The following is a 14,640-nucleotide window of genomic DNA, read 5'->3' on the forward strand; positions in this document are numbered from 1 at the left end:
AGGTATTCCATCTTTGGCCTTCTCTGAATCGGCAAGTTTTTACCTTGTGAGGCGTTTTATTGCTTAAATCTGGCTCGGATATATTCCCACTACGCTCATGGCTGTAAATAGATTTCAGTTAATAAATATTCAGTTGATTGACATATTAACCTTTTGAAGACGATGTTTAAGTCGATGAGACATAAACATACATTGCAGGAAATAATATAAATCAATTTATAAGCAAAGGTTAAAACTGTAATGCAGCGACGACTGCGGTTTTTAAAGTAACGAGTGTCCGTGAAGGCAGCAATAGTTCCCTCCTGCTTCCTTTTCCAGCAGTGCCTGCGATCATGGCGGACGTTGTTGCGGAGCAGATAGTGATCCAGAAGCCTGTTCACGAAAGGGAGCTGAACGGGGAGGCCGAGATCCGGGAAGAGGCCGACCCAGTGGACGAGGCAGCAAAAAAGAAGAGGAAAAAGAAGAAAAAGAGCAAGTCTGCAACGACAGGTAAGGGTTTTCTGTGGCTGCTGTTGTGCTAACAGGCTAACGAAGCTAACATTAGCTTAGTTAAAGCTGCGCCAAACTAGCCAGGGTTAGCCGCACTGGAGTCGGAAATGTTTAAATGTAGCCCTAAAATGTACATGACATAAATGCACATACACTTATATTGCCTACTCTAACATTGTATACTTGTTTTGGAGTGATTTTGAAACATTTACCATGAAGTTTTGAGTTATTTCGGATCGTTAAAGATAGCAAACTTTCTGCGTTAATTACAGCTGTGAAACGCTAAGCCATCTGCAGTTTCTTTCGTCGTTAAGCTATGAGAAAATGGATTATGTGTTGCTTTTAAAAACAGGTCAACTAAAAGATCTCGATTAGTAAAAACCATTAAATTTGTGCTGCATTATTCTACCCACTTTAAAATACTGGTTATGATATCTGAAGAGGGTGCAACGCTTCCAAATTGTATGAATTCAGTGTTATTGTTTTTAAATGTAACAAACCGAAATGAGAACATTTCAGTTTCCCCAGGTATATTTTCAAGAAATGTATTCAATGTACGACAATTCTGTTTTATATAGGCTTGTTTTTAAAGCCTATTCTCGTGTTTTTCGGTTTTATTGACAAAAAAAGGCGTCAATAAAGCCAAACTGGAAATTTTAGCTAATCCAGTGTCGCATAGAATAACTTAGTTTAGGATTAAACTAGTCGAGTGATTTACATTTTTGAACTATTTGTTTTACTTTGAAAGGTTGAACTAGTCCTTTAATGGATTGCCATTGTTGTTTAATATGGCAGTTTTTAGTTCCTAAAACTTTCCTTCAAAAATAAGTGAATCTCTTTACTTCCGGTAAGTTAAAGTCAGGGTTGTGTGTTTGACAACAAAATCTTTCAGCTTTTAAAAAAAAAACAAAAAAAAAAAAACAAGTAAAACTAAATTTAGTTTGCGTAAGCTTTTCAGACACTCAGTTTTATAGTCTAAAAAAAACCCTATACATCTAGGGCGTTTATTTTGAAAGAGAAACCGGAAATACCGCAGCTAGCAGGCGGAACTTGACGTTTCCCGTCTTTTAGCCATGCGGGTTTTACAGCAGAGTATATTGGACTTTTTCAGGCCTCAGAAAACGTTTCAGAACAAGAAAGAAACGTATAAATTACATAAAATTAATGTTTCAGAATATTTGTAAAACTCCTCCCTGTTATCTGACCCCACCTTTTGGCTGCTGCTTACTGATGGCGTTGAAACTCTGCCAAGTTTTCCTGTTTCGTAATTCTCTTTTTAATGTAGTTGTTACGTAAGAAAACAGGAGAATATGTAATCAGCAAATTAAGTAATACATTACTCAGATTGTCTCAACCGCTCTCAAACCAAGCTTTGCGTTATATTTCACTTTTGTTTGTTACAAAAAATTAAAAGCCAATTCTAATGATTACCACTTAAATTTTGCACATATAAATATTATTATTATTATAATTAGTATTATTGTTGAATAAAGTGTTTGTGTGGGCAAAATATTGTACATATTTTCTCTCTTCAAATAAACTTTAATAACTTGTTTTGTATTTTAATTATTTAAAAGTTGTAGTCCATATCACCTAAATGTGGACTTTGTTTGTTGCTTATTTTACAAAAATGCAGTGATGTAGTTTATAGTTTGACATTTTAATTTAATGGTACACAGAAATAATTATTTTATGTTTTCTAGCCGTAAAGAAAACAAAACAAGTCTTTTTATTCAACTGTGTGCAAATTATGGAATTTAATACCTTCCTTAACAGATAAAAATGTCAATTATAAACTAAATCATCTCTACCGGTTTTCCTGCTGCAGCCGTGGAACCTGAGGCAGACGGCGTAGCGGCGGACAGCGTGGCGGAAGTGACAAAGCAGCTGGATAAGCAGTCGATTGAGGAGAAGGACGAAGAAGGCGAGGAAGGTAAATATGCCAGCAAATCAGCAGTTTGTTATTCGGTTACTTTAACGTCTCAACATGTCGGTTTAACGGCTGCTTGTTTGTTCAGATGGAGACGATGGCGAAAACGCAGCAGGGAAAAAGAAGAAGAAGAAAAAGAAGAAGAAAGGATGTAAGAGGATGAGTTTTTTTTTTTTTTGAAGATTCATACTCTGTTGGACAAACTAATGCATTTCTTATTTATTTGGTTATTTTTTCAGCCAAAGCTCAAACAGATCCTCCGTCTGTCCCCATCTGTGAGTTGTACCCAAACGGCGTGTTTCCCATCGGACAGGAGTGTGAATATCCCGTCTGTCAGGACGGGTGAGTGTTTTAGACGTCTCTTTATTTTCACTTTGTTCGCCGAGGTTGTCGGCGCTAACCCGTGTTGTGGTTTCCCAGTCGGAGTGCGACGTGGCGTATGACCATGGAGGAGAGGCGGGTGATGGACAAAGCCAACGAGGAAGTGTGGAACGACTTCCGGCAGGCAGCCGAGGCCCACAGACAAGTCCGGAAACACGTCCGCAGCTTCCTGAAACCCGGACTCACCATGATAGAGATCTGGTGAGGCGGCTCAGACACACACTTGTTTAATAAAACATTTATTTTCTACATTCCTACTTTATTTTATGATTATTGTAATGTATTCTCCAGAAAAAATTAATAGACAACTTAAAATGATCAGTTTCTCTGATTTTGCTTCTTTTTATAGGTTTATGTTTGAGTAAAATGAACATTTTTCTTTTATTCTATGAACTACTGACAACATGTCTCTGACATTACAAGCAATAATTTAGTATTTATCAGCAGAAAATGATAAATGGTCAAAATAACAAAAAATACGCAGTGCTTTCAGACCTCAAATAACAAAAAGAAAACAAGTTAATATTAGTTTAGAAACAACAATAAAAATGTTTTAACTCAGGAAGAGTTCAGGAATCAATATGTGGTGGAATATCCAGGAGGTTTTCAGTGCGGTGGGCTCTGCTGGATGCTGGCCTTTTGATTTTGAGACAATCCAGAACTAATTCCCATTTTTTAAAAGCATGAGATTCCCTTTCAGACAATCTCTCAGTCTTTCTAATACAATAACTTCAGAAATGAAGTTTTTCCACAGCTGGACTGAAGAATCATCACAACCAATCAATTATGGACTTCCTACATGTGATGGACCGAGCAGTTAAGGAACAGCCAGGCACCGGTTTAAAGTCAAAATAGTTTTTTTTTATTTATTATTTAACCCAAACAAAACTTGGGTAAATAATAGAAAAAATGACAAAATTTGGGCCCATAAAAGAGGTCAAAGTAACAGACATCAACTCAGACTAACTCAAAAAAACAGACCTCCCAAACAGAGACAAAAGGGGACTTAAATACTGGCTGATCAGGCCACATAAAAAACACAAAAGGGGAAAATACACAGAAACCTAACTGAAACTAACATAACAAAATCCCATTCCCCCCCTCTGGATGATGCGTAGTGGTGTGAACCAATTTGCAGTCTCAACTGGCTTGCTCCACCCCTTCTCCACCTCTCTGCTCTCCTAAGGATTGGGCCAGCCAGCACTTAAGAAACTCAGAAACAAAACAAAGATTATATCAAGCAAAACACAACAATATAAACTAAAATGTTCGCACTTATTCTAGAATACAATGTGATGTGTTGCTTTCTAAACAAAACCAGTTATTCTGTAAATTAAATCCTAAACTTAAAGAAATCCAAATATAAGTGAGATGAACCTATTGCGTGTGGTGAGAGTGAATGTTACCACATTTGTGTGGCTGTAACTGCAGCCATCACACTACACATTATTTTTATATTAAAGTTGAAAAGTCTGAACTATGACCTAAGAAGTGTATTGGTGTGAAAAAAATCCAGATTTTCCAGAAACTAAGTCTTCAAAAGTTAATCAAAAAATAAAATTGAGTCATCACTCAGCTCTTTTTGTAGTGTTTAGCCTCTTTGGTTTGGACGTTTTCCTTCCTGGTTTTAATGTTTTGCTCCTCTGCCCAGCGAGCGTCTGGAGGATTGCTCCCGTAAGCTGATAAAGGAGAACGGGCTGAACGCCGGGCTGGCCTTCCCCACCGGCTGCTCCCTCAATCACTGTGCTGCCCACTACACCCCCAACGCGGGAGACCCCACCGTCCTGCAGTACGACGACGTCTGCAAGATCGACTTCGGGACGCACATCAACGGTAAAACGCAGCTTCAGCTTCGCTCAGCGACAACAGATCAAACATCAGATCTGTAAATTTAACGCCGCTCCCCCCCCAATTCCTGTGTTTCAGGGAGAATCATTGACTGTGCCTTCACCGTCACGTTTAACCCAAAGTACGACAAGCTGCTGGAGGCCGTGCAGGACGCCACCAACACTGGAATCAAAGTAGGACTCAAACACGTCGGCCATGTTTGATCTGTTTGGAACCTGCAGCTGACGCGCTGCTGTCGGTCTGTTGCAGAACGCCGGCATCGATGTGCGTCTGTGTGACGTCGGCGAGGCGATTCAGGAGGTGATGGAGTCCTACGAGGTGGAGCTCGACGGGAAAACATACCAAGGTGTGTATTTGACCCGGTTTTAGATTAGCAAGGTTGCTAAGGTTGCTAAACTTGCTACCAGTGAATAAAGCTAGCAGTGTTATTGTGTTATTTTTATTGCTACCATGACTGTATTATTGAAATATTATGACTTTATTCTTGTAAGAAAAGTTTTAGCTTGACCTTGATGTGTCCTAAAATCAAAGTCCAAATAAATAAAATGCTTGTCAAACAAGATGGCGGCCATCACTGATGGACAAGGAGTTAATTGGTGGGAAAAAAATCCAGATTTTCCAAAAATGTAAATCTTCAAAAACTTTATTAGTCATAATATTATCAGAATAAAACTGATTTGTCACCCCGCTCGAGGTCCAAGATATGCTTCCTTAAAGCTAATAAATGTTTATTAAATGTAACAAACAGGCTGCACAGCAGCAGCAACAACAACAACAACAAAGGAATATAAGAGACTTAAAGTTGTAGAAAATCATTTGTTTTATCTGACATAAAAACAGTGAAAAGTTTTTATGTTCTCATTGATTTTATTTATTTTTTCAGTGAAACCAATCAGAAACCTGAACGGTCACTCCATCGGCCAGTACAGGATACATGCTGGGAAGACGGTTCCCATCGTTAAGGGAGGCGAAGCCACCAGGATGGAGGTGGGTGCTGTTTACTGCTTTTAATGGTTGAACTGGGACGTCGGTCTGTGCTGAGTGTGTTTTCTGTGTTTAGGAGGGAGAGGTTTACGCCATCGAGACGTTCGGCAGCACGGGGAAAGGCGTCGTCCACGACGACATGGAGTGCTCCCACTACATGAAGAACTTTGACGTCGGCCATGTTCCCATCAGGTGAGGCCGCGTTCGCTGCGCTGCGTTTTGTCGACGTTTTGTCAACGTTTTATGTGAATCGTGATCATAATTATTGAAATAATCAACTAATTTAGTAATTGGACAAACTAAAAAAAGAAAATCTGCTGAAAGAACAGCAGTAATTAATCCAAAACTGTATAAAAAATACAAGTTTCCATTTAAAACTTAATAAAAATCTTTGTAAATATGTCCTCAAGTGGCAGTTGTAGCTTCACCCACTTCAAACTTTGTAAAAAAAAAAAAAAAAAATTGAAAAAATTGAAAAAATCTCTTTAAACTCTATTTTCTAATTAATAATCAGATTATCCCTATAATGTATTAAGTCAAAGAGCTGAGCTACTCACATCAACACGTTAAAATTTGTGCGTGAACACAACATGCGCATTGTGTGAAAGTTTTGAGTTAAATCCCGTCGCTCTTCTTTTCCCTCCAGGCTGCCGCGAGCGAAGCACCTGCTGAACGTGATCAACGAGAACTTCGGCACGCTGGCGTTCTGCCGCCGCTGGCTGGACCGCCTGGGCGAGAGCAAGTACCTGATGGCGCTGAAGAACCTGTGCGACCTGGGCATCGTGGACCCCTACCCGCCGCTCTGCGACACCAAGGGCTGCTACACGGCTCAGTTTGAGCACACCATCCTGCTCCGGCCCACCTGCAAGGAGGTGGTGAGCCGAGGAGACGACTACTGACCCCCGACCCGACCGTTCCACCTGTCGCCCCCTCACCGCTCCTCCAGACACTGATTGAGAAACAGCAGAACAGAGCCGTTTTATTCAGAAGAGTCATTAAAACTATGAGAAATGTTGTTGTAGGCTGCCTACAGTGCACTCCTCACAGCTTCCAGGGAGAGATAAAACCCAACAGCAAACTTTGGACCTCGTTTAGAAACGTGTTACAGCTGCCAAGCGAACTCGGTGCAACCCCCAGTATTCAGAGAAACGCAAACCCAGAACCTCCCTGTCAGGTTTAGCGACTCCACTCTGAGACTTTAATTCTATAATCAACGAAGATACGGATGGTTTTAGGACGTATTCAGCTCAATGCATGATGGGAAATACAGACTTTACTGCACATTTAAGCGCAGGTTGCCGTAGTAATAGACGCCATCTTCATTCAGACGCCACATCCCTGCAGCTTCTGTCGCTCCTGGAGGGAAACCTGCACTCTGACCCTCCAGTCTCTGTAAAATATCGTAGAAAAGCGGCCGCAGAGACTGTATGCTCCCAGATAAGATGCTTCATTTGGAACTCTCCTTGGAAATGTTTTTGTAAGAAAAAAAAAAAGATTGATTAAAATAATTTTTGCTCATTGCTTGTTGTCTTTAATGTTTATATATAAAAAAGATATTTGACAAATTCTTCAAATGTTTTAATATTTAGGCTTATTCTGACTACTCTGAGTAAACATTTTATTGAACACTTAATTTGTAGCAAAGGATGCATCTGCAGGTAAAAAATACTGCTAGCATCAACATATGGTTAACCGGTTAATAATTACATAGCAAAAGCAGGTTAATAGTTTTTCTGTTTTCTGTTTGTTTGGTTTTTTTTACCAAATTTGACCCAGGTGTAGCTAAAACCGTCACATTTCTAGGTGAAACATTTACATACAAAGTTTTTTTTTATTATCTTAAACTCAGAATCTACATACATATTTTGAAAGTTTTGAATTAGTTACTGCTCTGAGTATGTTCAAGTTGGCTTTCTGAGTGTAAACTCCAGTTAACGATTAATTGATTACTAAATTAGTTGACGATTATTTCAATGACCGATGAATCTGATAAATCATGTCAGCCTTATATTTTTGTCATTTTGTTCAATTAGAATAAAACATACAAATGGATCTCATTTAGTATTGAAAAATTTGTAAGTTTAGAATAAGTTAAAAACGTAAAAAAGTCGGCCACAGTTTTTACCTCTTTGCAAGGGGCTTCCTAACATGTTGATCACAAAACTTAAATTTTGTTGTAGCGGGACTATTTCATCTATTTTTTTCTGGCGGGGACGCGCAGACATCTTGATTGCGGCGGTTGAATATGCCGCTAGCTAGCTGCTAAGCTAATTAACTTTTTTACTTCGATCATAAGTAGAAATTTATCGCCAGTTGGCTTACTTCTGTTGCCAACCATACAATGTAAGGAACATGCAAAGAGAGACATATACAGTATTTAAAAAAAAAAACAAACACAAAGTCTCTGACAAGAAACCCCAAAATGTCAGTTTTTGCTAGCATGATCTCCCGACCTTCCCTGTATTTGTATTTTTTCGATCTAAAATTGTACATTTTTCTTAAGTTTGACTTGCTCTAACCTGTTTGTAAACTTCTTTTATGAAGTAATAATCAAATATTGACTTTGTTTAAAGTGGTCAGATACCATATTTTAAAAAAAGACAAAAACTCCCATCTTTGTAGAAAAATGAAAAAATAATCTCATTTATTGAGGTAATTTTTTCTAGAAATAAAAATTGAGGTAACAATTTGCATAGCATAACTTCCATAAAATTTACACACACGCACAAACACAAACACACCGTGAAGTAGTAACCAAAATGCCAAAAACCAACCATTCAACAGTGAAAGGAAAAAAGTGTGCTGTGATTCTTCTCTAATGAACAGATTCATACAGTAAAATCTTTATAAAAACAGATGCTGGTGTTGAACAAGAGATCGTATAAAAATTTAACATTTGAAGGTCGAGTTTGTATAAAAATACATTCATAGACTAAATGCTGGTTTGTATGGATCGCAGTGCTGCTGAATTAATAAGAACTATAAAAATACTTTGAGACAAAAGGGCACTTTTTCTATTATTGTCTGGTTGGGGATGTTTCTCTTAAAGCAGTTACATTCTGGAGCAGAAAGGTGGCAGAACAATGCTCAAGGAAAGTTTCCACCATGTTGAATATTTATTCAAACCCAAACTTCCTGTCCTGTATGTTTACATATTTTTTTTTAAACAACCGTCATTTGTTTACAAAAAGAAGTTAAAAACTGTAGAAACTAGTGCATTTCTGGCAGGAAAATGACCCAAATACCATCATGAGTGACTGACATGTTAACCTACATCCACTTCAACAATCTAAAGTGACTGAGAAACATTTCAGCTGATAAACAAACATTTACAATCAACAAGCGGGCAGAGAACTCTCCCTGCCGTCTGCTACAGAGACAAACCTTGGCTGATACTCTCTTCTTAATAAAATACAAATTTACATAAATCACATCAGCATTTTCTTTTAAAATACCTACATATATAAACACCATTTACAACAAGTTCACAAAGCAGAACCGGGTTTTTACAAAAGGAGTCCTTCCTCTTATTTTTCCTAACGTAGAAAAGTAGACACAAAAAAAGTCCCATGATCCCAGGTTTTAGAAGAAATACTGGAAAAGGAGCGACAGGTTGGGCCGGGATACAGTGGCGGTCAAAGTTCAGGAGAGAGGTCCTGATTCTATAGTGGCCGGTCTTTGTCCTGAGTTACTCGCTGTGTGTAGAAGAGGATGTAGGCCTGAGCCCGACAAACCTCATCTACTGAGCAAACATTCAGCTTAGAGTCATTACAGTGAACCCAGAAGCCTGGAAAAGAGAAGATTAAAACACAAATGAACTTTTTCAATCAAAACAACGCAATTATTTTACTTTTTATACAATAAAACAGTTTAAACAGTTATTTCTTGATCAGTCAAGTTCAGGATAAAGAGAGACATTTAATCAAGTGGGTTAAATAAAATCCAAAAACAAGAAAAACCTGCTACAAGAATATAGGCAACATCTGAAGTTTGATAAAAATGTACAAGTTATGATATGTCTGCTGTTTTATTTACACTTTCCCCTCTTATATTAATACCCTGATAGGGTGTTATCATGAACTTTTTATGTTGTCAGATGTTTTTGATTTGAGGTCAGCATTCTTAGGTGGGTTGAAGTTTTTAGTGATTTAATTTTTATTTTATTTTTTATTTAAACCTCATGTTCTTTTAAATTCATTTTATTGAGGCACTTGGCAGACATACAGTAATAGAGAACACCAAGTACCGTAGGTTAATCATTGATCGTTTATCTGTGTTCAGAGACTGAGTCACGGAGCTGGAGTACAGCATGAAATTAAATTTTTGATTAAACTCAATAGTGAGGAGATACTTTATTGCTAGCATAATAAAAGAAAAGAGGTTTTATTTACAGAAAAAAGGGAATGATTCACTTTATTTGGGAAATGTGTCTCAACAAAGCTATATATTACACTATATTATATATTTTACAACATTGCAGTGGCACAGAATGGTTAGATATGTTCTCATGTCTGCCACTCCCCGGAATGTTTTATGGCTAAGACCAGTTTTATTAGCCATTAAGATTCACTCAAATGTTCCTCCAATTTGATACCCCTATTCATCACTGATTATTAGCTTGGAATATTTGCCTCCTCCTGTTAGCTCTTCAGGTCTGTTCCATTCAGTTTTTCACATCTACAGTATTAGCATCTTCTCAATCCTGACATTACAACACATCCATTGATTCCTGTCATGAAGAATCACTGAGAAATAGATAAAATATAAATAGAAAGCTGGTCCGTGTCAACACTGATCCATATCAGATGTACCACAACAGATGTTCTTCCAGTCATGATCCATTTTCTATGAAAATTGGTTTGAACGTCGAAAAAACTGATAAAAGTTCTACTTTTTGGCTCAGAGAATTCAATTACAATTAATTGTCAATAAATAGTTACTTTGATTAGCATTAGTTCCAGTCTATTAACTCGTCACGTCCGTTGGACCTTGTTTTAGTGTTGTAGTTTGGCCGCCATCCAGCAGAGGGCGCCGCTGGTCATCCTTAAGCGGAGGCGCTGACGAAGATGGCGTCCATACCAGAGCGTTAAAGAGAGAAATGGTCCTAACAGGGTCAGGTGCGGCATGTAAAACGCACTTTATGCGGTTCTGTTTAGAAATATAAACAGTCCCGAAGTTATTTTGAAAAATAAATAGTCGACAAGTTCCTTAAATTTCATCTTAATAGCGCTCATTTAGCCGAGCTACATGACGGAGCAGACTACGTCTCAACAGAAAATAATGATTTGCTACAAAGGTGAGGACGTGAAGACAGAAAAGCGAAGGAGATAACGCCAAAAAATTTTAGAAAAAACATGATTTTGAGGGCTGTCGTGAGTTAATATACTTAACAGAGCTGGGTTTCGGCATTCATTCGAGTAATTACAAACGGTACTCCTGTATGAATATCTGCTCGTATTTAACTTTTCATCTTTTATTTTTTAAGCGGCTGTAACACCTGCTTTGTTTTAACAACATGTCTAAGTGATCATTTAAGAAAATTCAATGAATATTTAATACAGATAAAACAAAATAATGTTAAAATTTAATGTTTTTTAAGTCAGCATATTATGAAAAAATTAGGCTTTCGTGTTACTTATACAGGAAAAAATTCAGGTTTTTAGTAACATGACCGCTTATTAATTAATTGTTTATCGAGCTTTAAGTCTAACTTTAGATTAACTCATTAATCAATATGTATGGCTGACTAAAAAACTGAAGCACTACTTCACCATATTTTTACTCAAGTAAAAGTAAAAAGTAGTCATCCATGAAATTACCCGAGTAAGAGTAATAAAGGTATGTGGTAAAAAAGGCTACTCATGTTATTTAACAATGTCACCAGATGGACTAAAAATATAAAATTATGCACAAATTCAGGAATATTTAAGCCTAAAATGAAACCATTAATACAAATAGCATAATTACAAAAAAATAAAGCAGAAGAAGCACTTTTTAATTTTTTTTCCAAAATAAAACTTATGTAACTCGCGTCTATAGTAGGTTATGTTAAAACAGGATAGAGTACTTCCAGTAGTAATGCATAATGTTTACCGTACATTCATTTGATCATGAAATGGCACAAGAGGCTCAACGGCAAATAAAAAATAACATCAGAAAAACGAAACAAGAAGTCTCAATTTAACATAAACTAGGTTTCCATCTGATGCTCTTTTGGTTAAAGTTCTGGATTAATTTAAAACATATTTTTAAACATAAATATACTGAATTACAAATTTATTTGATAACTCTGCACCAGTACAGATCACTTAAATACACCAATGGCTTCAAAAGTTTGGTCAAACAACCGTTTTAATTTGCTCATTCAGTACAATTAGGAGTATAACAGCCAATGGAAAGTAAATAATCAACAAACTGACAAAAGCAATAAATTGACTACCTTGGTCAAACATGTCAAAATAAACAAACTTTCTTTCAAATGGTGCAGAAGGAGAAATTAGAAATTCTAGCATGAAGTTGCTCAGAGAACAAAGCATAGAATTAGACTGAATAGACGTGCCCTTATCGATAAAAGATATAGATTTATTTTTTGTCATGACCGATAGACATTGATATCGGATCGGTGCATTTCCTAACCAAACTGCATTTCTTTTTATTTTTTTTCAATCAAAAAAATTCAACCTTTTCCCCCCTCACCTCCTTCTGTGTTGTAGCAGTAGGCAGTGTAGTGGCCTGATCCAAATCCCTTCCCATGATGCATCACGACAGCTGAGAGCTCGTAGAGGAAGTACTTGGGGCGCGGCGACCCCGCAGCGCTGGGGCTGCTGGGATTGGAGCAGTAGGGCTCCATGTTGAGGAGCTGGTCAAAGCTGACGTGGACTCCGATCTTCTCCCGGTGGTTCCGCCCGGACCACCTGACCGTCAGACACAGTAAGTCGACCAGCTGAAATCTGCTGCTGTTTTACCAAAGCTGTGGCTAATTAGTATACTATCGTGAAGCGTGAGCTCACCTGAAACGTTTGAGGTGGAGCCTGAGGACCTGAGGCAGTTTATAGACCATCAGCTGTTTCTTTGCTTCGGTCAAGATGACGGTTTTGGAGCATGTGCGTCGTCGCACTGCTGCAGGAGGAATGTAAAATGTAAACTTCTATTACACTAAATGTTTTTAATAGCACTTAACTTAAAAACAGGTTAGTATAGGTCTATACAAAACATCGTTCTTAGAAAATGAAATTTTAGTCCAGTCAGTTCTGCCTTTTTGAAGTTTCTTTCAGAATGAGCAGTTTCAGGGCCTCTGTCACTTTAAATCCTGATAAACTGCTGCTGGCCACGCCCCCAAACTCTATGTTTACACACGTGAAAATGGCTGCAAACAGATATGCAATTATTGAAACGGCTGAAACAATTAATCGGATTAATCGATTATTAAAATACTAATCAATTAATTAATTGGAGTACACACTCCAAAAAAAATCACACTCGCTGAAAGAATTAAGACAAGACAAAGCAATTAAGTCCAAGCTGTACAAAAAATACACATTTTGCATTTAAGATGAAAACAAAAACCTTTTTAGTCTCTATATATGCTCTGCCAAAAACTTATTTTGATCATCAACATAATCGATAGAATTTACTAATATAATATAATATAACCCTAGAATAATTATGCATCTTTGAAAAGCAGAAGTAGAGCTTCCTTAACAAGCAACAAGAATGCAGCATGTAGTTTTTGAGCATTGGGCAGCTAAGTCTTTTACCAGCTGACCAAACATGCTGGAGCAGACTGGGGTTGCTAGGTAACAGGATTTATGAAATGACATTCTGAAGTCTTTTAAAAAGGGCTGATTTTCCAGACATCAAAAACATGAACTTATTGCCAAAAAAAACAGCTGAGGGTTTTTTTTAAGCACTTGGGTTGTTTTCAGAAGCAGTAGAGACCCAAATGGAAGTTAAAAAAAAACTTGCAAAATATGAATTTTGCACAATAGGTACCCATAAAATAAAATAAAATATCAGGTGTAAATGTTTTAAAACCGAGGTGGCTCAGAGTGTTGCACTCACTCACCGTTGCACTGGTCGCAAGCGTAGATGTTTCCCTCCAGCGCTTCCGTTTCTGTAAACTTGGCCAGCATCTCGGTCAGGTGGCACGGAGCCTGCGCTGCCGACTCCCTGCTGTTGCTATGGTAACGCTCGGGGAACTCCAGAGACAAATCCCAGAAAGGCTCCACAGTGTTGGAGCGATGGCTGCAGGCCAGGCACGTCACCTGCACAGACGAGTCGGGATGAGAGGAGCTTCCCTCTTTGTCATGCAGTCTGAGTCGGGGTTATGGTGAGCAGTCAGAGTAGAGAATAGCTGAAGACACTCGGCCTTCTGTCCAGCTAGAGCAGGTGTCTCAGTGTGTGCACAGACTTCAAGGAAGCATTACTCTTTTCACATACACATCCTCTACAGAGCCCTGAAAAAGTATTTATTAGGGATGCTCTGATCAGGTTTTTTGCTGATCCACCCATGAGGGCCGATCACACGGATTGGCTGTTAATTTTTCGCTTTAGGTATAAATGCTACTATGTGATCTGGCAAAATGGAAAAATGATCTGGCAATAAATTCACCTAATTTAGACATAAAAACATGCAAAGTACTTGCAGCCACAACACAGCAGCTATTCAGTCAAAAGGACAACTGAAAAACCTGAAATCAGTTAAACAATATTTAATAGTAAGGTTCTCAGTGCCATAAATTATATATGAGTCAAATAAACCTCAACACTGCATATATCAAATAATGTCAACAAAGAAAGAAAACATTCATTCTAAGTCAAATGCAGGTTGCATCAACATAAACGATCCTGAGTTACTGAGCCAAAACTTCCTGAGAGGATGGCTAGCCGATTAATGCTGGTTCTGATTGGCTAGCCGATTAATGCTGGTTCTGATTGGCTAGCTGATTAATGCTGGTTCTGATTGGCTAGCTGATTAATGCTGGTTCTGATTGGCTAGCTGATTAATG

At 38.0% G+C, this 14,640-nt stretch overlaps 2 protein-coding genes across 2 annotated transcripts in view; one reads left to right on the forward strand and one right to left on the reverse strand.

Moving 5' to 3' along the window:
* The first annotated feature begins 279 nt into the window (after positions 1-279).
* On the forward strand, positions 280-7,152 carry metap2a (methionyl aminopeptidase 2a). Its single transcript, XM_007540442.2, has 11 exons — positions 280-489; positions 2,318-2,422; positions 2,508-2,570; positions 2,659-2,761; positions 2,840-3,001; positions 4,452-4,633; positions 4,727-4,821; positions 4,898-4,994; positions 5,532-5,635; positions 5,709-5,824; positions 6,279-7,152. The coding sequence occupies exons 1-11, from the start codon at positions 333-335 to the stop codon at positions 6,529-6,531; spliced, it is 1,437 nt and encodes a 478-aa protein (XP_007540504.1). The 5' UTR covers positions 280-332; the 3' UTR covers positions 6,532-7,152.
* A 1,095-nt stretch (positions 7,153-8,247) lies between these two features.
* usp44 (ubiquitin specific peptidase 44) overlaps positions 8,248-14,640 on the reverse strand; it is an 11,462-nt gene continuing 5,069 nt past the window's right edge. The window contains exons 3-6 of the mRNA XM_007540447.2: positions 13,698-13,896; positions 12,643-12,751; positions 12,329-12,546; positions 8,248-9,419 (exon numbers count right to left, since the gene is read on the reverse strand). Of these exons, the coding sequence (XP_007540509.1) occupies positions 9,295-9,419; positions 12,329-12,546; positions 12,643-12,751; positions 13,698-13,896 (651 nt within the window). The 3' untranslated portion in view covers positions 8,248-9,294. The remainder of the gene's footprint in view (positions 9,420-12,328; positions 12,547-12,642; positions 12,752-13,697; positions 13,897-14,640) is intronic.

This window comes from Poecilia formosa, unplaced genomic scaffold (genome assembly GCF_000485575.1).
Source record: "Poecilia formosa unplaced genomic scaffold, Poecilia_formosa-5.1.2 Scaffold540, whole genome shotgun sequence".
In the NCBI taxonomy this organism is placed as follows: domain Eukaryota; kingdom Metazoa; phylum Chordata; class Actinopteri; order Cyprinodontiformes; family Poeciliidae; genus Poecilia; species Poecilia formosa.

Bases quoted from the DNA above. Each gene is read 5' to 3' on its own strand.
- metap2a (XM_007540442.2), top strand. From the start codon at position 333: ATGGCGGACGTTGTTGCGGAGCAGATAGTGATCCAGAAGCCTGTTCAC. The intron at 2,423-2,507 runs GTAAATATGCCA...TTGTTTGTTCAG, and splicing joins GGACGAAGAAGGCGAGGAAG to ATGGAGACGATGGCGAAAAC. The intron at 5,825-6,278 runs GTGAGGCCGCGT...TTTTCCCTCCAG, and splicing joins GTCGGCCATGTTCCCATCAG to GCTGCCGCGAGCGAAGCACC.